Source organism: Sitophilus oryzae, unplaced genomic scaffold (genome assembly GCF_002938485.1).
Source record: "Sitophilus oryzae breed Bouriz unplaced genomic scaffold, Soryzae_2.0 scaffold_684_pilon_pilon, whole genome shotgun sequence".
Taxonomy (NCBI): domain Eukaryota; kingdom Metazoa; phylum Arthropoda; class Insecta; order Coleoptera; family Curculionidae; genus Sitophilus; species Sitophilus oryzae.
This window is the reverse complement of record NW_022147289.1, coordinates 2,724,169-2,745,864: the sequence shown is the minus strand read 5'-3', so window position 1 is coordinate 2,745,864 and position 21,696 is coordinate 2,724,169. Positions and strand designations below refer to the sequence as shown.

At 30.7% G+C, this 21,696-nt stretch overlaps 1 protein-coding gene across 2 annotated transcripts in view; it reads right to left on the bottom strand.

Annotated features, from left to right (window-relative positions):
- Nucleotides 1–21,696, bottom strand: part of LOC115888181 (soluble guanylate cyclase 88E) — a 196,976-nt gene that overhangs the window by 15,021 nt on the left and 160,259 nt on the right. For both annotated transcript variants that reach the window (XM_030907802.1, XM_030907804.1), the window contains exons 9-12: nt 17,572–17,718; nt 13,490–13,622; nt 1,494–1,569; nt 1,124–1,275 (exon numbers count right to left, since the gene is read on the bottom strand). In XM_030907802.1, coding sequence (XP_030763662.1) covers nt 1,124–1,275; nt 1,494–1,569; nt 13,490–13,622; nt 17,572–17,718 — 508 coding nt within the window. The remainder of the gene's footprint in view (nt 1–1,123; nt 1,276–1,493; nt 1,570–13,489; nt 13,623–17,571; nt 17,719–21,696) is intronic.

The window sequence follows — 21,696 nt, the reverse complement described above, 5'->3', positions numbered from 1 at the left end:
TCCGCTATTTAAACTTAACCTAACTTTGAATTTAAAACTTTGAAATTGTTTTGTTTACTAGATATTTTAAAACTAAAGAGCTAAAGTGCTTATTTCCAGTGCTTTATTGTTCAACGTCTGCCAGTGGGTTTAGGGCAACAAGCAACAAATTCTCTTAGAAGGGCTAAGTCGTCATCTGCTGTAAACCTAAGACTCTTTATAGGTTCTTTAGTATTGGAAGAGGTGGAGTCCATATTTTGGGCCATATTTATTTAATTAAAACTAATCCCAGCTAAAGAAAAAACAAAGATTATAATCTGTATAATCTGTGCTATAACAAAGAAAAGCTACTGCGACGTCGAATAAACGTTGTCTTGTAACCTTTTTTGCTTAAGTGATCTTTAGGTGATTCGGACAACGTAGTTACAATGTTGGGCAATAAAGAGCTTTTTTAGCAATTGAGCAATAAAGAGAGTTTTTCGACTGCGAATAAATTATTCTCATTTTACTAAAAAAAAATTCAAGAATTTTTTTAAAACTTCTTTAATTTTAAGGCCCATTAGTATTTTTCAAAGTAGAAACAATACATTTATCAATAAAGATGTTTGCGTTTAACTTTTTTGCCTTGGGTAACGAGTTATAGAGTTGGTTAAAGTGTTTCAATAATTATGATCTTCAAACATTCTCCACACTTAAATACTTTTGTTTTGTTTTCCTTTACTGCCATCTGGCATATGTCTCTAACTAAATCATAAAAATAATATTTTTACTATAATTATCCCAATTTAGGATAAAACGCGACTTCGACGCCATATTATTATAGTTTTGTATTTCTGTGAATTAGGATTTTAAACAACGTTGCAGTTTGTACTAAATTAGGCTACTAGCCAACGTCGGTATCCAACGTCGTTTCGACCCAAAAATTATTCTCCAAACTAGTGAAGACTAGGGTTGTGCCCACGTTGCGCCCCGACGTTTGGTCGCGTGAGACAACGTTGTCCCGACGTGCAAATGCTGCTTGGGAAATAGCGATTTGTTTACATTTTCCTTGTATATATGTTGTTTAAAAAACAAACTTTTTATTTGGGATATGTTATATTATATTACAACCAAAGTGTTAATTGCAAGCCATTTAAAACCCTACCTTTGCCTTTAATTTGTATCTCCCCCCTCTCTGTTACGTTGTAAGTGGATGGTAGACACTCCCTTGTATACTGGGATATATGAATTTTCATGGCTTCACTTGTGGATTCCATTCGAGAAGCAGTGTTGACACTGTCTCCAAAAAGACAATATCTGAAAAGATTATATTTAGCAAATCTGCGTACATAAAATATTGCAAAATTATGTTATATTTTATTCATGATTTGATGGAAAAATATCCTTTTAATATTACCTATAAATATATTAATTGAAAAATCTCTATATTTAATATTAACAACTTATAAGTTATTATAATTTAAATACCCTTTAATATGCGACACAGGGCTGTGTATAGATTATAAGGAATGTACCTAGGCATTTTTAGTCCTACAATACCAGCTACCACAGCTCCTGAATGAACACCAACCCTTATCCTTAGATGCTGACCTGTAACAAAATATGCACATTTAGATTAGAATGTCGTAAATTTTCTTTTTTTGAAATTTTCAAAGTAAAATAACTCAGTTATTTGGACTTATTTGAAAAACGGCAAAGATAAGATAGGTACCTATGTTTCTTTTATTGAGATTTACCAGCCCTGAAAATATTTGCACTTATTTAAGACTCTGTACTGCCACCCTGTACAGGGTGGCGCCTCTCATACACCGCGGAAGCTCCAAGAAGAACGATAGTTTATATTGAAATGGAATTTTGGCAGCATATATAGGTTAACTGAAAGCATTTTATAAAAATATATAGAATTATACAGGGTATCCTCAAGAAAAGTTACACATCAAAGTTGTGTTTTTTCTAATGGAACACCCTATATATTAATTGATTTTCGGACTCTAGGAAAAAAATAAAGGTGAGTTTTATTAAAGAAGCATATACCTAAACTCTAAGGATTTCGACATATTTCAAATTTTGTGAAAACGAAGAGTAAATTTTAAATTTCAATAACAGCTACCTAAGTTTTAGTTGCCTGATATTTAATTACAGTAACCATTGTATGTTAAACCAAATTGAAATTTGACCCGAAAAGTTATACAGGGTGAGACAAAATTAATATGGAACATTAGTCACTTTAAAAAGCAAGTTACTCCTTTATTTTAAATGGAACACCCAGTATATTTCTTCGGTGTTCAGGGAATTTATATACCTTCAAAATATTATTAAGGTTGCCTGCCCCTCGGACAAAGATTTTCCAAGATATTTTAATTTGTATGATTTTGCGTCATTCGATCTTAGTTATTTGAAAAAATCTAGGTGGCTGTGTGATATATCTTTTGTTAATTTAACAAAAATTAAAGATTTTAAAGTAAAAAACTCAACGGAAATACACGTTTTACGTTTTTAAGATACACGTTTAAAACATATTTTAATTATGAGAGAATTAAAAGTAGATATAAACCTATAATTTTGTGACAAAAATTAGCTAGATGAAATCAAATGCTCAAAATGCTTCCTTTCCTGTTAACTGCATAAAATGATGTTCTTTTCAAAAGGATCTTTTCATTTTAAAAGGCATGCATAATTATGTGGAGTTCTACCCCGAAAAGCAGCTACAATAATTTCTCTCATGTTGTCGACAATTTTTGGTCGAGTTTTGTAAACACTGTCTTTAACATATCCCCATAAAAAAACAGACTATATAAAATCAGGAGCATTTTTAAGTATTCTATTAATTATTGGTGAATGCACACTGCATTCACCAACTAATAGAATCATATCAATTCTCTCTGATGTAGGATAAGTTTGTATTTTCGGCAAATTTCTGAGAATTTTTTTTTGTTTTAACTGACACAAACTAGTTGTTAAAGTTGGACTAATTAGACAGCTATTTTGAAGTAACGTCAGACATATCACAGCCACCTAGATTTTATCAAATAATAAAGATCTACTCAGATCAAATCATGAAAATATCTAGGAAAATCTTTGTTTGAGGAGTAGGAAACCTTAATAGTACATGAATTCTCCATTAAATATCAGAATAATAATACTGAGTGTTCCATTTAAAATAAAAGAGTAGGATGCTTTTAAAGATGACCAATTTTCAATATTAATTTTGCCTCACCCTGTATAACTTTTTGGATCAAGTTTTAATTTGATTTAAAGTACAATAGTTGATTTAACTACATATCAGGCTATACCGAGTAAATTCCGATTTAGGTAGCTTTTATTGTAATTTAAAAATTGTTCTTTATTTCTAGAAAATGTTAAATATGTCAAAAACCTTACATTTTAGTCATATACTTCTCTTATAAAACTCACCTTTATTTTTCTCCCAGAATCCGAAAATCAATTAATATATAGGGTGTTCCATTATTACAGTTGAGGGTTGGAACCTTTGGTGTTACACAGCAAAATAAAAACACTAAATCACCACAATACACCAAAACACTTTTACTTTTACACTGGACGCGCGTTTCGCTCACCATGTTAGCATCATCAGCAGATGATTATAAACTGAATTTACTGTGTTCCATTACAAAAAACACAACTTTGATATGTAACTTTTTTTGAGGACACCCTGTAGAACTCTCTATATTTTTAAAAAGTGCTCTGAATTAACCTACATATGCTCACAAACTTTCATTTCAATACAAACTGTCGTTCTTCTTGGAGCCTCCGCGGCGTATGAGGGGCGCCGCGCCACCCTGTATAGAGCAACAAAAAAAAATCTTTTTCTTTTTAGTTACCGTGAAAATATCGTTCAGGATGCTGAAAAAATTCTGGTAATAATGGCTCTCAAAAAGCTTTTTGAGCCATTATTTCGTGATAAAATATTAAAAATTGTGGAATTTGTTATATACGATTTGAATATGTATTGATTTTTACAAAACGCTGCTTTGTTAGAACAAAATAAAATTCCAAAAAAAATTGTTTCTCCGTGCTATTTAAATGGGGAATAGAAAATCAGGATCACACCTCTTAATATTAATATTAAAAGTTCAAACTTTACCAGAATTTTTTTTCATCACGTTAAATGATATTTTCACTTATAATATCACAAGAGCTTAAATTATTTTCGGAAATTTTTTTGAGGGCACGAATATTTTGAAAATTATCCCGAGTCGAAGACGAGGGATAATTTTCCTAAAATATTCGTGCCCGAAAGAAAATTTCCAGGAATAATTTAAGCTTGCGTGGTATTCGGTAAGAAAATTTCACACCTAAATTTGAAAAAAAAATATTAATCCAACATGATATTTTAAAATAATTTCAATTTGTTAATAATATTAACAAATATTATTATATTTTTAATTAGTTACAGCAAATGCTAAAACTCAAATGGGTAATATTTCAATATATAGACATTGTAGTTCATTCACATTATGATTGTAGATCTTATTATGTTTACCTTTTCAACTGTCAAAAAATTTCCACTAAAGTTTCGTGGCGCCTCGAAAAAATTTCCGGAAATTTTTTCAGTTGCCATGGTAACTAGTCAACATTAAAGCATGTTATTGGTTGAAAAGTAGAGGTGTGAAATTTTCATGATAATTAAAAAGATTTTTTTTGGAGCACCCTAATAGACATTATTTCATTGTAATAAAATCGATCGTTAGCTAATGCATGTTATTATTTGATACATAAGCAAACATTTAATAATCGGACAAATTACTGGTTGGTAGAATTTTAAAATATTCGAATGTTTATCTGCATGTCTGCTTGCAAATTTAATAGGTATTTTCGAGGCAGTTGTCATATTTTCAGTCGTAATTGGCTGTCAGTTCCAGAATCTATTTTCTGGCTCTATCCTGAAGCATTACAAACTGGTGATTGATATTTACAGTATAATTTGTTTATGTGTATTCGTATGTGAAAAATTACGTAAAATCGGATTCTCCAAATTCATCATTCAAAAGAAACATACTCGGAAACATATTTTATCTTTATCATTTTTCAAATAAGTCTAAAATAACAGAGTTATTTTACTTTGAAAATTTCCAAAAGAAAATCATTTTTTGCTAAATTTTGATAAATTTTGTCCACTCGATCTTTTCTGGATTTTCTTCCTTGTAAATTTAATCTACCACCTATGTTGCCATAATATTATCAAGAAATTATGTTTTTTGACTAAAAACTAAAAAAAATTCTAAATTTTTTTTCAATAAATTTTCGAATTGTAAAAATTTTCTTTCGCGAAAAAATCCTCATACTCGTGTTTTTGGGGTTGAACTATACCACCAGTTAAAATACTTGCATTTATTTCCAGGACACCTTGTATATTATAGAAGCCATATGGCTAGGTCGACTCAGCCTTACATGAGTACTTGGGATTCACAATCCTGAGGTAATAATAGGCGGTTGAAGCTTAGTGCTAGCCACATTACCTTCTTTGTATACCGAACGGCTCTAGCATGGCAAGCTGTACCTTGCTACTCCCAAGGCGTAAAACGCTATATACGGGAGCTATTATTATTATATCTAGTTAATCAGACACTTTGTTCAAGATTTTGTAAATTTGTCCGAAATTGGGTGTAAAAAGCTAAATTAAATTTAAGAGAGAAATCTATAGGATGGAAAAAAACGGTATCATAGAAGCCGCGCCGGTTCGAGGCCGGATGAGATCGAATATCTCGTGAGTAAGGATCGATTGAGATACTCGCCAAGTTGGTGCTCACGCATTTTAAGTGAGTTAAGAGCTTCTTAACTCACATATTTTCATTACCGCACTCCTTGTTTAGATGACTACCAAAGTAGGTACCTATTTAGTGCAAAAAAAATATTTTGTAAAACATTTATGTTGCACTAAATACCTACTAAATACAAATAAACTGTTCTATTGATAATAATTATAAAAACATGAAAACTTATTTATTATAAATGTTAATGATACAGTTTGAACAATCTTTCAAGTAAATGCCTGATGAAGCATATATATTCATTTTAATAGATATCATAGAATAGAAAGGTATCATTGAATAGAAAGCCCAAAGAAACGAAGGCTTATTACTTATAAGGATAAATAACTTAACCATAGTTGTGTCCTTTTTTTCGGTGCACCATTTTCCATACTTAGAGTATGTATATTCATAGTTCTGTTTCGATCTTGCTGGAAGCAATCCAGAAATGGCTCTGAATGCCTCTTCTTCAATGTCAGAGGGAATACTTTCCGAATCGCTCATTTTTTAAACTAGTGACATCAATATTATTTACTGTCATATTGACATTGCCATGCATGGTGTTATTTGAACTTAGGTATTAAGGTAAATGATTTTTAGAATAGGTATACAGGATTGTTCACCACATACGACACGGAGTATTGTAGCTAAACGATTAGATTTTTACAAATTGTAAGTTTTGTGTTCGTTGAAGGACTATTAGAGCTACAATTTAAAAATATTTTTACAAGATACAGAGTGTCCCAAATAAATAAAAAATATCAAAGTTGTATTTTTTTAAATGGAACACCCTGTATATTATTGCATTTTTAGTTTCTACGATTAAAATAAAGGTAAATTTGATTAAGGTTTATTACACTTAAACCTTACCGTTTTTGAAATATTTTCAATTTTACGAAATTGCAGTATAAATTTTAAGGCTTCATTTCTCCGAGGATATCAAAGTTTTTAATACTAAATATTTACTGAAGTTTATTTATTGATCAGTTATTGTGTTGCAATAATAAAAATTATACTACCTTATACAGAGTGTCTAAAAATTTATTTTATATAATTATTTGCTTTAAACGGCAATAACTTATTTACTTTAAATAGAACACCCTGTATATTTTATGAGAATCAAATGCACAATTTAATTGTCTATCAAATTGTATTATACCATTTCTTACCTATACCTTCAAGTTTTCGTAGAAAATGCATTTTCTTATAATTTAGACCTCATTTATCAATATACCCATGGAATATTGACATTTTAGATTGTTTTTATAACAACAAATGTACAAAATGTACAGACTAGTAATATTATCGTTTTTACTAAAACGATAATATTACTAGCCCATTTGTATGCTAAAAGAAAACTATTTAAATCTTTATAAAAGAGTATACCATTAATAAATGGTATAATACAATTTGATAGACAATTAAATTGTGCATCTGATTCGCATAAAATATACAGGGTGTTCCATTTAAATTAAACAAGTTATTGCCGTTTAAAGCTAGTAATTATTTAAAATAAATTTTTAGACACCCTGTATAAGGTAGTAAAGTTTTTATTATTGCAATACAATAACTGATCAATAAATAAATTTCAGTAAATATTTAGTATTAAAAACTTTGATACCCTCGGAGAAATGAAGCCTTAAAATTTATACTGCAATTTCACAAAATTGAAGATATTTCAAAAACGGTAAGGTTTAAGTGTAATAAACCTTAATCAAATTTACCTTTATTTTAATCGTAGAAACTAAAAATGTAATAATATATAGGGTGTTCCATTTAAAAAAATACAACTTTGATATTTTTTATTTATTTGGGACACTCTGTATCTTGTAAAAATATTTTTAAATTGTAGCTCTAATAGTCCTTCAACGAACCCAAAACTTATAATTTGTAAAAATCTAGCCGTTTAGCTACAATACTCCGTGTCGTATGTGGTGAACAACCCTGTATAGTTAAGTACAATAACTTTTCAAATTCATTGTGTGTTTTTATAGCTTTCACACGCGTATCTTAATGATGCTGTTAACTCACTTGTATCCAGAGGCGCAACTAGGGAGGGGCCAGGGGGGGCTTAGCCCCCCCCCCCAGATAACCAATGCGTGTCGTATAAAATTGGTTTTAACCTCACATGAATCTTATCTTATAGTGACCTAAGCCCCCCCAAAAGTATATGTCTATAGTTGCGCCCCTGCTTGTATCGTAAATATTTATTACTTTACATTTTGTGAATAATGTCATAGCCATTTTTGAAATAATTTCAATTTAATTACATTGTTATATAACACAGATGGTATCATTCTTTTCTATAATCACAATTTATTCGAAATAATAAGTTTAAATTTTAATTTAAATGTAACGGTAGCCAAACTAAAATAATTAAACTCTGCCGGGATTTAATTTTCATTAAGTCCCAATAAAATCAATTAAGCGTATAAACAAAGATCGATCTACTTTGAAGAGATAACGTCAATTATTTTACAGTAATCCAATTAATTCAAAAGCGCTTTTAATACTTTAAAATTTCCCTTTAAATTCCGAAACTTTGACAGTTTTGAATTTTATGTAGATATAAGAGAAAATATCCATTTAGAATAAAAAAAATATAAATTTAAAAAAATACTCCAACTATTTTTTATTCTTATAAGCGAAATGTGCAACAAAGCGTACCATCTGTGTTCGACAGTTTTAACATTCCCTCAAAGAAGTGCAACAACTTCATAGGAAAAGCGTTCCTTTGGGAGCGCTGTTTTTCCGGAAAAATTGATGGGAAACTGTTAGAAGTCCGAGTTTCCTAAAGACGTTATTACTATATCGCATCTGACTTTGGCACAGTCCGCGAAGTCCCAATTTGTCATAGGCTACGCTAAAGGTACAAAGGTCGTTTGAAGTACAAAAGAGTTTATTAAGTTTTCAGTTGACTTTAAAGGAAAAGTTGTTCTCTTAAGTTTAAAGGTACGGAGACATTGTTTTTGTGAATGAAAATAACTGAATATTTAACAGAGGAGCTGAAATTAGATGATAAAGAACTATTTTATTATTCGGTACAAATTAATTTTTGCTGTACCTTGCTACTTCCAAGGCGTTGAACGCTATACTGGGTGTTTTTCAAACGTATAGCTCATCCCTATAACTTTTTTATTTTATCTGATAAAAAAACGAGATTTGGTATGTTCGGAATAAGACATAAATCGGGACTGATTGACGTATTCAATTACTTTCGATCATTTTCTGTTTCACCGGAAATGACTACAAATTTTTATTTTAAATGGTTCCCTCTGTAATTTTTTTACTTCATGTGATGAAAAATTATGAACTTTTGACATTATCAATAAAAAAAATTGGTCAAGTGCGAGTCGGACTCGCGCACGAAGGGTTCCGTGTCATTCATTATCTATACAACATTAGACATTATATATTATTATAAACTTTTTAGCTGAAATTTTGAATGCGCGTATAAGTAATTTAAAAAAAAATGAAGAAACATATTACTAAAAATTCTATTAAGCAATAATAAATATATAAAAAGTAAAAATAAATATGTAAAAATAAAAAAAAAACGATTAAAAAAATCGCATTGACTGGGATTCGAACCTGCCTTACTACGGCTCCAACGTCATAGCAGCGTAAAGTCCTAACGCTTTAACCACGCGGCCACCGAGGACTTGAAAGATTCTATGTAAAATTCTTACTTAAAAAATAATGTTTAGTGAAAGTAGACTTTTTTATTTATAAACATTTATTTAATTCTGTTTTTAGTATTTGTTCTTATAGCGGCAACATAGATAAATTATCTGTGAAAATTTCAACTGTCTAGCTATAACAGTTCATAAGATAGAGCTTTGTGACAGACGGACGGACGGGCGGACAGCGAAGTCTTAGTGATAGGGTTCCCGTTTTTTACCCTTTGGTTACGGAACTCTAAAAATAGCATTTTAAGTTTCAATCTAAGAGGCCATGATTGTATTCAGTTAGTTAAAACCATTAATTTTTAATCAAGGAGCTTTGAAAAATAGTGTCAAGGTGCATGTGGTGCTAAACGGTATTACTGGTTCCCTACATTGTCGCAACGTACCCTCGTGTCAAGAAACATGGCGCATTCACCAGAAAGTGAAAAAAATTATTACAGAATTCTATAGAAGGTTTGAGAAACCGTCAGTAGGGGTATATAAAGACCTACGCTTGGCGGTTGGACAGTTTTGAAGTTTGATATTAATAATAATAATAATCATCTTTATTTCACATTGTGTATGAATTTACAGAGAATCTGAAAATATATCACAAAGGAAATGGTGTCACAGAAAATGAAGGTCTTAAAAATGTATTTTTTTTCTATAAATAAACTATTTTATCATACCCACACACATGCCTATGTCCCCTCCAGAAAGTCTCTAACCGAGTATGGTTCCATACCAATGATGAGTGCCTTAAGGTTTTGTTTGAATCTTCTAATATTTGATATTTCTTTTATATTATTTAGTAGTTTATTGTATAATCTGAGACACATATAATATGGATTCCTCTCAGTCAGAGTCAATCTGTGTACTGGGTACATTTAGGGTTCTGGAGTTATACCCATGAGATATCTGTAAATCAAATGAATCCCTATTTTTAAAAAAGAAAATCAGAGCTTCATAAATATAAACCCCATGCACCGCCATCAAACCCTCACTCTTGAAAAGTCCTCGGCAACTATCTCTATACTTCATATTTTTCATTGTCCTCAGCAGTCGCTTTTGAACAACAAATATCTTCTGTATGTCTCTATTTCCACCCCAAAAAATTATTCCATACCTCAACACCGATAAGAAATTTGCATAATATAATATCTTAATAGTATTATAGTCCACATATCTTTTAACAACTCTTATCCCGTAACATATAGCATTTAGTCGTTTTAACAGAGAGCTTATGTGGTCTGACCAATCCATAAACTCATCAATTTTTACACCTAAAAATTTAACACTCTACAATATTTATACATTTCTTATTACATTCTACAGTAGCTGGTTTAATCAAATTAGACTGCTTTGTTCGAAACATAATGGCATTTGATTTTTCATTGTTTATAACTAATTTGTTCTTTTTAAACCAGCTATCTGTTTCATTGAATATTATGTTGGCTTTATTTAATACAACGGTAACATCTTTTCCACCAACAAGCAAGTTTGTATCATCCGCGTAGCACACAACATTTCCTTTATTCATGTCCATCACTGAATATATGTCATTTAGATATATTATAAATAAAATTGGCCCTATTATACTGCCTTGAGCAATTCCATGTACACTTTCCCTTTCATCTGACAAATATGAATATCCATCTTGTGATATTTTTACTATTTGTTTTCTATTCAGTAAATAGGACCTGAACAAAGCTAGTGCCTGCCCTCTTACACCATATAAGTCTAATTTGTTAAGCAGAAGATCCCGGTCAATGCAATCATAGGCCTTCGACAAGTCCAAAAAGATTCTGAGTGACAGTCCATCATTTTCAATATGTCTTAGAATTACTTTGGTAAATTGAAATAAAGCAGTTTCAGTGGTCTTGCCAAAGGTATACCCATGCTGATGCTCCCTAAATAAATCGCATTCATTAATATGATAATACCGCGTCTTAAATTGTGAATTAATTGACGAAGGTGCCAGAGTTAGAGTAATAGTAGTTGCATAAATTGTGTTGTAAATAGTATAATATGTGTGTACAGAGTGAGAAAAATAAATTCGTTAAGTATTTTATCGTGAGTTTAAATTAGTGGAGCCACGGAATCCGTAACAATAGATTTGATCGTCTAATGTTTTTCGTGTCTTGTCGTGGCCGGTTAAAAGATGCCCAAATCGTATTTTGGGCATAATTCCATTTTTTTTCAAATAGAATGGGGGTGGCTCATTAGCATATTTGGAAAAAAGCATTTTTTTAAAAATGAGTAAAAATAATTTGACACTACATTCTTGGCCTTTTGTGATTCAAATTGTCGTTACATTTATGGCCATGGCACTCCAGACTGAAATTTGAAATCCTATTTTTGAAGTGAAATTTCTTTACGCACGCAATGAGAGTAAAAATTCAAAGCCGTGACACACCATGGCCTTGACACAACATGATCTTGACACACGAGAAAAAACATGATAAGGATCGCACAAACATCAAAAAACATTCGATTTAAAGCTAAGAAAAACATTATAACAAACTTGATACTGTACCTGGGTACCAATATCCTCTGGTTGTGTACTAGAAAGTAAATTTTGACGCAAATTTTCATCGATAGGTTTGTGGCTTCTGAATAACGGTCTAGGTAAAGCATTTAACTCATTTGCTAGCTCAGAATTAGAATTATTAGAGCTAAGCAACTCTCATTTTCATTGGAGGACATATAAAAATTACTGTAAACCAGTTTATAGTATATAAATACGAATTGTTGGTTAGATTACAAATCTTTTCTCTTCTTGAATAAATTTAAGCGTTAACATTATTAGGTATTTGCATAAAAATGTGATTTTGGGTGGTATTCCACAAAATTTGCAGCCTATTGAGGAAACAGAAAATGTACAGATTACAGAAATAAATTGAAGATAAAATTTAAATTAAAACAGCATTATATTATGTCATTTTTTCAAACAGGTTAGTAAGAAGTTTCACTTCAAATATGCATACATAGTGCACACATAATTTTCTTAGACAGAAAAGCACCATCTACATTTTGAAGTTAGATATACAGAGAAGACCAGGCTACTAGTAACATAGCAAGTTGCAGGACGAATTTACGGTTACCCGATTTGCGTTTGTACTCGAGATTCACTGCCGGCTAGTCGGCTGGTCAGGCAGTACGCAGGTGCAATTGTGCTTGGACGGGTCGGTCATGACAGACTAGGAATACCGAGTATTTATTATTTTCATTTTAAGTGTTTACCTTCACTTAAGATAACATTTAAAATAAAAATACTTAAATATTTAATATTTGAGTGTGTTTATAAGCCAAAACTAAAAATAAATAAATTCTCTAAACCCAAAAAAAAACTAAAATATTATCCTAAAGAAAAAAAGTTATAATAAGTGTTCAAAAAGACCACCTTCTTGAGCTAGACAGAAGCCTAGGCGGTCGTAAAATCCCCGTCTGACATTGGCTAACATATTAGGATTAATAGTTTGGAAACCCTCTCGTATTTTTACTTGAAGCTCATCTATATACAATACGGGCATTGTGGGCAGGGCGACCACCTCATCAATTTGATTACTTGAAAACGTGGGATTTTGATCCGCGGAAGCACAAATGAACACTTGCTTTAACTCCTGTTCTTCATTAATCAACACATCAGGCTTTTTGTGTTTTTGTGGGGACACGCACCCATATGTTTCAAAATTATTAATAACTCTTGATTTGGTAAAGATGGAATTGGCCTGTTTACAAAAATTTGTGGAAAATTTGTTTGTATATCCCGATAAGACCTATTTTGGAAATACCATTTTACAATTTAAATTTTTTCACGAATTTCGTAAACATCCATTATTTTACTTAAAAAATAAATTTCACACGAGAACTGTCGCGAAAATCTATGTATTCGTTTTGGCTATTAAAACACGAAAAATACAAATTCTGAAACATTCTTATCACATATCTACCTATTTTTATTTTATCGCAATTTTTCGCCTGCTTTTTATCCGGCGGACGGGTATACGCTAATTCGTCCGGTTCTGCCTATGTTACTACTACGGTGGTCTGGTCTGTATAAAAAATACTAACCTGTTGATGGGTCTTTGAGATCAGTTATAGCTTCTACCATGTCCAGAGCCATATCGCATACCCTTTCGGCGTGATTGCCCTCCTTCGATGGGGCACCACTGACCACCATATATGCGTCACCTATTGTTTCTACCTATTAAAGAGACAAAAAATGATTTGCATTTTCTTATTGATTGATCGAAGTATTTTAATAAGTGAGTATTGTAAACGTTTGATATAAAAAATACCAAATTTTTAATTTGTTTCCAGGTCCATTTTTTAAATGGAACACTTGTATTTTTGTATATTATATTAATTATTTATTTAATACCTTATAGTATACCAAAATATTAAATCAAGATATACCTTATTTCGTACTTTTTTGAAACTTTAGTTTCGAAGATATAAATTTAATCGGACTTTTTAAAAAAAATTTTTTTTTCAGAAACTATTTGAGACAGAGTTTACCAAAAATGTTTTTTATACCTACTACTTATTATTATAGAATTCTCAGAGAGTTAGAGCAACCATATCAGAATTCCCATAATTACTCTAATTAAGATTGTTATATACATATGTCTATATAACCAGAACAACTAACCCTCTTAGGAACATTCAACCTCCAAAGTGCCTGTGATTAAATTATAGGCTTGTTCTAAATGTGTATATTCACATGTAAATGCTAATAGGCAGATTATTGACATATCTTTCCCAACATTCCCACATTTTAATGGGGGGGGGGGAGAAATCCTAATAAATACCTAACATAATTAATGTACCCCTACGTAACCCTTATTAAAAAATTACACAATACTTTTAATGATACAATTTTAGTTACCTCCTACCCACTCGAAGAGTACAGATTCTGAAACGCTGAAGGGACATAAATTATAATCCTATACTTTATTTGCAATATCCCGTGGGGTATATCCAATTTCCGACGATGTTAATACAATCAAGAAGCCAACTTCAGTAATTTGGTCGTTATCCGATACATCTGATTCAACGAAAACTTAATTTCCTTGTTCAAAAGCGGGCATATGCATGATATGTTAACTATCCTTTCATGTTGTTTAACGAAACACTATGCAGTAAATTTCTTCATTATCTCTCGTATCTTTATTAAACGTACCGTACCTTAAAAAACGACATCTGTGTGTACTTTAAAATGACAATCGACGATAGGTAATTTCTGCGGGGTCTATAAATCATATGTTTTTTATTTTGGTTTATTCTGCGTTAATTTTTTGCTTATATCTCGGAAAATACAGGGTGAGTTTCTTTTGATGTCCTCTATGGGTATCTCGGAAACAACTGGAGATAGAGAGTCGGTTAAATGGGAAAAGAATTGCAGTTTTGTGGGATCATAAACATGCGCCTTTCAGATTTTTAAAAAAGTTCATGGCTTACTAGATATTTCAAAAAAAGCAAATATCGGATATTTTAAAAATTGTCCCTAAATCCATTATAACCTATTTTAGACAAAAAGTTTTCAGATAAAAGTTGTAGATAATCACATACCTAATGAGTGTGTTCTCCGATTTTTTCTAAAGCCTGTAACTTTTGACATATGACACAAACATATGTTTTTTTTAAATGGAAACCATAGTTGGCCATGACTTCATAAAAAGCGCCATTTTTTAAGTTTTTCTGCGATATAAGCTATAATATGTTTTTTTTTCGAAAAATTACCGAGTTATAGCCAATTCTTATCTTTCTTGACTAATATTTCGCTTAGCTGGTATGGTATTCTTATTCTGTTATGATTTATAACTTATAAAAAGACAGAATATTTTATTAAACGGTTCTTTACAATTTACATAACACAAACTAAAACTTAATAAACTTCTCCCGTACCGCCTCTTGGAGTGCCTCTCTTCTCAGTTCATAAGTTTTTTTGTAAACCTTGTGGTTAACCATACCGCATAAAAAAATCTAAAATGGATAGGTCAGGTGATCGAGGAGACCCATGCAATTGGTCCACCTCTTTCTATCCCTGAGTTTGCATAATTATGATATAAATAACTTTTAACATTTCTTTCATTATGAGGGGGGGATTTCATCATAATGAAAGTCATGTTGGAACCACTCTATTGATGCGCGAGTCTCTAAATTTAACTTTTCTAAAAAACGTAAGTGACGTTCACAGGTCAACGTATCCTCGAAAATGTATGGCCAAGAAAAGTTGAACCAACAATCCTACACGCTTTTCTTCATTTGAAAAATTCATATTTACAATGTTTGTTTATTTTAATTTATAAAGTTTGGATGTGACAGTTTCACATTACTGAGAGACGCGTGAACTTTTTTCCATGGCTAGCTAAGTGAAATTGTTTAAAAATGGTAAGAATTGGTTATAACTCAGTAATTTTTCGAAAGAAACATATTATAGCTTATATCACTGAAAAGCTTAAAAAATAGCGCTTTTTATGAAGTCATGGCCAGCTATGGTTTCCATTTAAAAAAACATATGTTTGTGTCATATGTCAAAAATGACAGGCTTTACAAAAAAAAACGATGGACGTAATCTCGTTACCTAAGGATGTGATTATCTACAAGTTTTATCTGAAAACTTTTTGTCTAAAATAGATTATAATGGAATTAGGGACAATTTTTGAAATTGCCAAAATTTGTTTTTTTTTAAATATCTAGTAAGCCATGAACCTTTTCAAAAATCTGAAAGGCGCATGTTTATGACCCCACAAAACTTCAATTCTTTCCCCATTTAACCGACTCTCTATCTCCAGTAGTTTCCGAGATACCCATAGAGAACATCCTAGCAAACTCACCCTGTATATGTATGACATCTACCGAAAAACGCTCTATAAGTTATCGCTCGTTAAGTATTAAGTGTAACTTTTAGTATATACTGTGATTTTTTAAATTTTAGATGTAATACGTTCACATAAATCACTTCTTGACTGCGCAAATTATTTGCTAACATGAATAATGTTTTCTGTTCATTTATTTTGCTTTATATTTTTGTGTAATTAAAAGAATCAAAACCGATATTATGTACGTAATATATTAGAGAAACAAAATAAATAATAATACATTTATAAAATAATAGTGAATTATTATGTTTTTGAATCAATTTTTGTGTCGGAAATTCATAAAATGCTTCAATTCAAAAAACTTATGAAAATTAAAGCACCTTGTTTTTAATAACACAGATTTTTTGTAATTTAAATTTCATAATATACGATATTATACAAAATTAAAAAAGAATTTGAAAGACCTACTAAATTAAAAAGTAAGCGATACATGTATTGTTATAAATAGTAAATTAAAATCACTTTTTTATTGAACACAAATTACTTGTCTAAAACGGATAATGTGGAATAATATAGATAATTTTAAAATATGGGGACTCATAGACTATAATAGACTGGATAGGACAGATACGTAAATTTTACATTTACGTTAACTGTACCTACAGAAGAAATTATTTAGAATATCATCGCAATATACAACCTCAGGGAACCAGACCTCAAATGCTAATGCCTCAAATGCTTCGTGCTACTTTAACTTTAGAAAAATCTACTGCAGGCGTGGATAGAAATCTTCAACTCTGAGCAATCATGGACCATGAGTCTTGTTTTTCGTATACTTTCTACAATATTTGCAGCTGCGCTAAATGCTGTGGTATACTTCTTTTACCGTAAAGCAGGCATGCATTAATCTTTAACTTGCAGTTATTGTTAAGTCCTGTCTCCAACGGAAGACAAACAGTTACGATGCAATAAAGACTTGAAAGATAACATGTAAGGACCCCTTAATATTACCATTTTTAATATAAAAGGTTAAATTTAGACTTTAATTTTGATTTTTAAATGCGACAATACAGTATGAGAAATTTTGTAGAGAATTTTCTGAACTTCAATTTTCTCTATAGGGTATTTTTTCGTAGGTGTCATATATTCCGAGATAAAAGCTAAAAAGTCATAAAAGTGACATTTAACCCCTCCCCTGTCCTCGACCTCATCGTGCATCTTCGGGGACTTTTGACACATATCAGCCCAAGTCTAGAGAAATCATTTAAAACCATTTTCTCTAATTCTCTGATTTGACTGGGCCATAATTTCAATAAATGGTATACTCACTTTATAGACTCGATTCCTTTCTGTCAATTTATCGAAAATCGAATACATCCCATTGAGCATGGAGACCACTTCCATCGGAGTGATTCTGCTGCAAATTTCGGTAAAGGTTACAACATCGCTGAACAAAATTGAAACGCTATCAAACATCTGAAAACAAATAAAAAAAACGTGTTTAATAGATTATACAAAAGATCAGTGTACATATTTAAATAAGTATCGATAAAAAATACAACAGAACATATACTCACAAATTATGAAAAAAATGTATTCATGGTTCTATTAATAAACCAGCAAATATTAACGTATATTTATTTGATTATGATTTGATTTAATGTTTTAGAACAACTATATCGAAATAAAAAAAATTGTATTCTTAGTAAACTACTGATGTAATTCTCTTTTATATCCGGTTCTTTAAGAACCACACTGTATTTTTCTTTTTAATGAAACAACTTCTAATGAATTTACAGTCTTAGTCTTATTTCTTTGTTGACCTAATTCCAAAGTTGGTTTAAGATTCGTTTTCTTGGTTATTTTCTGTATTATTTGTTTATTTGTTTTAAAAGTACTTTATTTGGGGTATTAGAATTTAAAAGTATCACATATGATTTCAGTTTAAGCACTAACATTAAAAAGTACAAATCTAAATAAATGAAACAAAATAATTAATTATTATATTTTCGTATTGTAACGGAATTTAAAAATTATGTCTTTATTTTTGAGAAAATTTAGTCCAAACATAAGGAATATTTTGTTGATGTTTGACCTTAAAAATCTTAAAAATAAAGAAGTTATCTAAAAATGTACTACAATACGGATATAGTATAATCATTTATCTTTAATTTCTTTCTTCGTTTGTGTAAAAATACCTAGCCAGTTTTACATAAAACGTTAAATGCCGAACGCTTATTTTGCTACTTTTTCAGACTAGTGAAATGGACTCTTAAGGATTCTTCTACTAGGGCTTGACATCGCCAAAATTATCATAGATTGTCATTCCCAGCCCTCTTTGACGCCCTTTTTTTCGACCTAAATTTTTTGTCTAATAATTAGTAATTTTTCGATCGACCTATATTTTTTCTAAAATGTTACCTACTCTCTACAAAGTACCTATTTTAAGCGTAGTTTACACGGGATAGAAAATTGTGATAGAACTTGCTAGAGTAACTTGCGATAGTGTTTACATTTAAGCAAATTTTAAAGCAATTTCTTGCAACAAGTACTTTCTAGACATATGCTTTGAGCAAGAAATTGCATGCACGTATACACGGTATGGTGTATATTGCACAAGTATATTGTTTAGTAGAAAAATGTCGCGCCGTAACAAGAGAACTGCAGCCACTGTTCTTCTTGTTGCAATTTTACGCAAACAGTCAAGAAAATCTAGAAAAAGAATATGGGTTAAAGAATGGATTGCCAGAAGGCCTAGTCTTGGAGCTTACGCGATGTTATTAAAAAAAATAAGAAATGAAGACTCAAAGCGTTTAAACAATTTTCTGCGAATGTCAGAAGTCGATTTTACTTTTTCTTTTTATAATTTTATTCCACTCCTGGTTTGCTTGGGTACGAATATTTGTAGATTCCGCTGAATCTCAGCCTCAGTTGTGTTGAATTTGTCAGCTATATTTGATTGCTTTTTGCTTTTTAGCTCTATCTCTGTAAATTTTCGATTTTTTTGCCACAATTCCGGAAATCCTTCAAATAAATTAATCAAAGTGATGGTATCTTCTTTCGACCACATACTCCATTTTAATATTGTTATTTAACACGCCTTCGAAAATCACTTGCACCAAAAACTTTCAACAAGACGGAAATAAATTTTAACTTGCTAGAGCACTCTCCCAACCTGTTTACACTTGCAAGCGTCTTTCGTTGCAACCACTTGCCCGCCAGTTTTGTGACTTGCTGGGAGAGTGCTTTCGGATACTGTTTACATTATGCAAGTTTGGTAGAAGTGCTCTCAGACATAGACTTGCGATAATTTACTTGCCCGTGTAAACTACGCTTTAGTTTTTTCATTGCTATTTTTATTTTTTTAGGTTAATAAATTTAAGACTCAATTAACCCATATATTTCAACAAATTTGTAATATTCATTTTAACACAGTCTTTTTTTTTCTGGGCCATTTATAAAGGATTTAGGGCTTTATGCGGCTGCTAAAACGGAGTGATTCTATTTAATGACGTTTTAAGTAGGGTTTATAGGCTGCTGTATTTTTGCCAGGCTTTTAGTCAGATTCCCAGTTATTTTTCACATCGTCCCACACAAAATTCTAGAAATTTAACGATAAAAAATAATTTTTGTTTGAAAATACATATTTAGAATTTCTTGTAAATAAAACAGACGAGACAGGAAAATATTTTTGAATATAGGAATTATTTTTAAAAAGCGCCAGCTGATAAAACAGAATGAAATGGTATTTTTAAACGCAAGAAATTATTATTCAGTCGCGAAATAAGGATCGTAATATTTAATTTCGACGTTTAAATGTCAACGGTTGGCATTTTAAATGGGAGTTAGAAAATTCTTTTTTGTGAAAGCGTTTCGAAATTGACAGTTTTTAATATTTATTTGAGATTCGAAATGACATTCTTTTAGGCACTAGTATCTAAAAGTGACACTTGTTTAGGCACTAGTGCCCAGGGGCGGGAAAGTGAAATAGCAAAAGGGGTTCCACCGTTTCCACGGAAATTTCAAATAAAATAGTTCCAGCCTCAGGCACTAGGTGGTAGTGCAATTAATTTTTAGGTTAAGAAGTTGCTACTAGTTATTGCCAGATGGCGTTAAAACAGAATTTTTTGTAGTTTTCATAGTTTCCAACGGCCATTGTCATACTATTGTCAAATTCTCAAAAAATATTGTCGTTGTCATAGCGCCAATCATAATATTATCAAATGATTATCAAACCGTTTTTCAAACTATTATCAGCTATAATTTGTTATATGTATTTTAATTAGACAATTCCTTTTGTTTGTGGCCCTAAAAATATAATGTAAGTGTTTTATTTTTGCCATCATTTAAGTACCTATTTATATTTACTCCATTTACAAAACTTTGGGCGTATTACGTTAGTCTCGTTTTATTATAATAAACGATTACATATGTTTGGCTTTAATTTTATTTAATAATTGTATAAATTATACTGTTAAATTATACTGTTAAATAAACAATCTAGAGCCTGATATCTATAGAATATAACATTTGGGTATTTTCATACAAAATAATTCAATAGATAACAATTTGAGGACGGCCGCCTACGGACCGGTAGACACTCCGTAGAGAAAGTGTTGCCAATATAAGATATCTGAAATTGAGATGGTTATATATGAAAAGTGGATACAACAGACAGAGACAAAAACTCGGAATTTCAAATAGTTAGATTAAAAAGTGAGGTTATTGTTCAGTTGTCAAAAGATCGACAAAATGAAAATAAAAAAAAGAAAATTCAACTAAAATGTATTTTGTGTTCAACTCCAACTAGTCCTATTATGGTATAGGCTATTTAAATTGACCTTTATGGAAAAAGGGAAAGATAATTCAATTTCAGCAGTGGTGGTGGTGCAGTAGATCTATTGATAGAATGCGATTTATAAGAAATTAAAACAAGAAAAAATAATCTGTAAGTAATTTATAGTTTAATTACACGCTATTACTGTTATATTTATTATATTAACATTTTAGTACAATTGATAATAGAAAATATGGAAGAAGCTGGTGAAGTGCAAGCAGAGATTTATAAATCAATCCTAAAACCACCATCTGGTAAGTTACTAATATTGAAAATTAAAAATAGCATAAGACTGTTAGTAATAACAAATATGTTGTTCTAGGGCTTCTCATAGTAAAGAAATAGGTAGGATAGCATCAATGATAGTAATTAAGGTGAGTTTTTATTTTATAAAACAGATAAATGCACTTATACTTTTGTCTTAATAATAATAAATAAATAGTACCTATAATAATTGTTACATTTACACATTATATGTACAAATTATTTAATAAAAAAAATTAAATAAAAACAATTTTGTCATATTACTTTTATTTTTAAGAACTCAAAGTGATGGAACTTCAAAAAAAAAAGAAAAAATAAAGGAAAAATCTTGTCTAAACAAAGTTGAACTAACT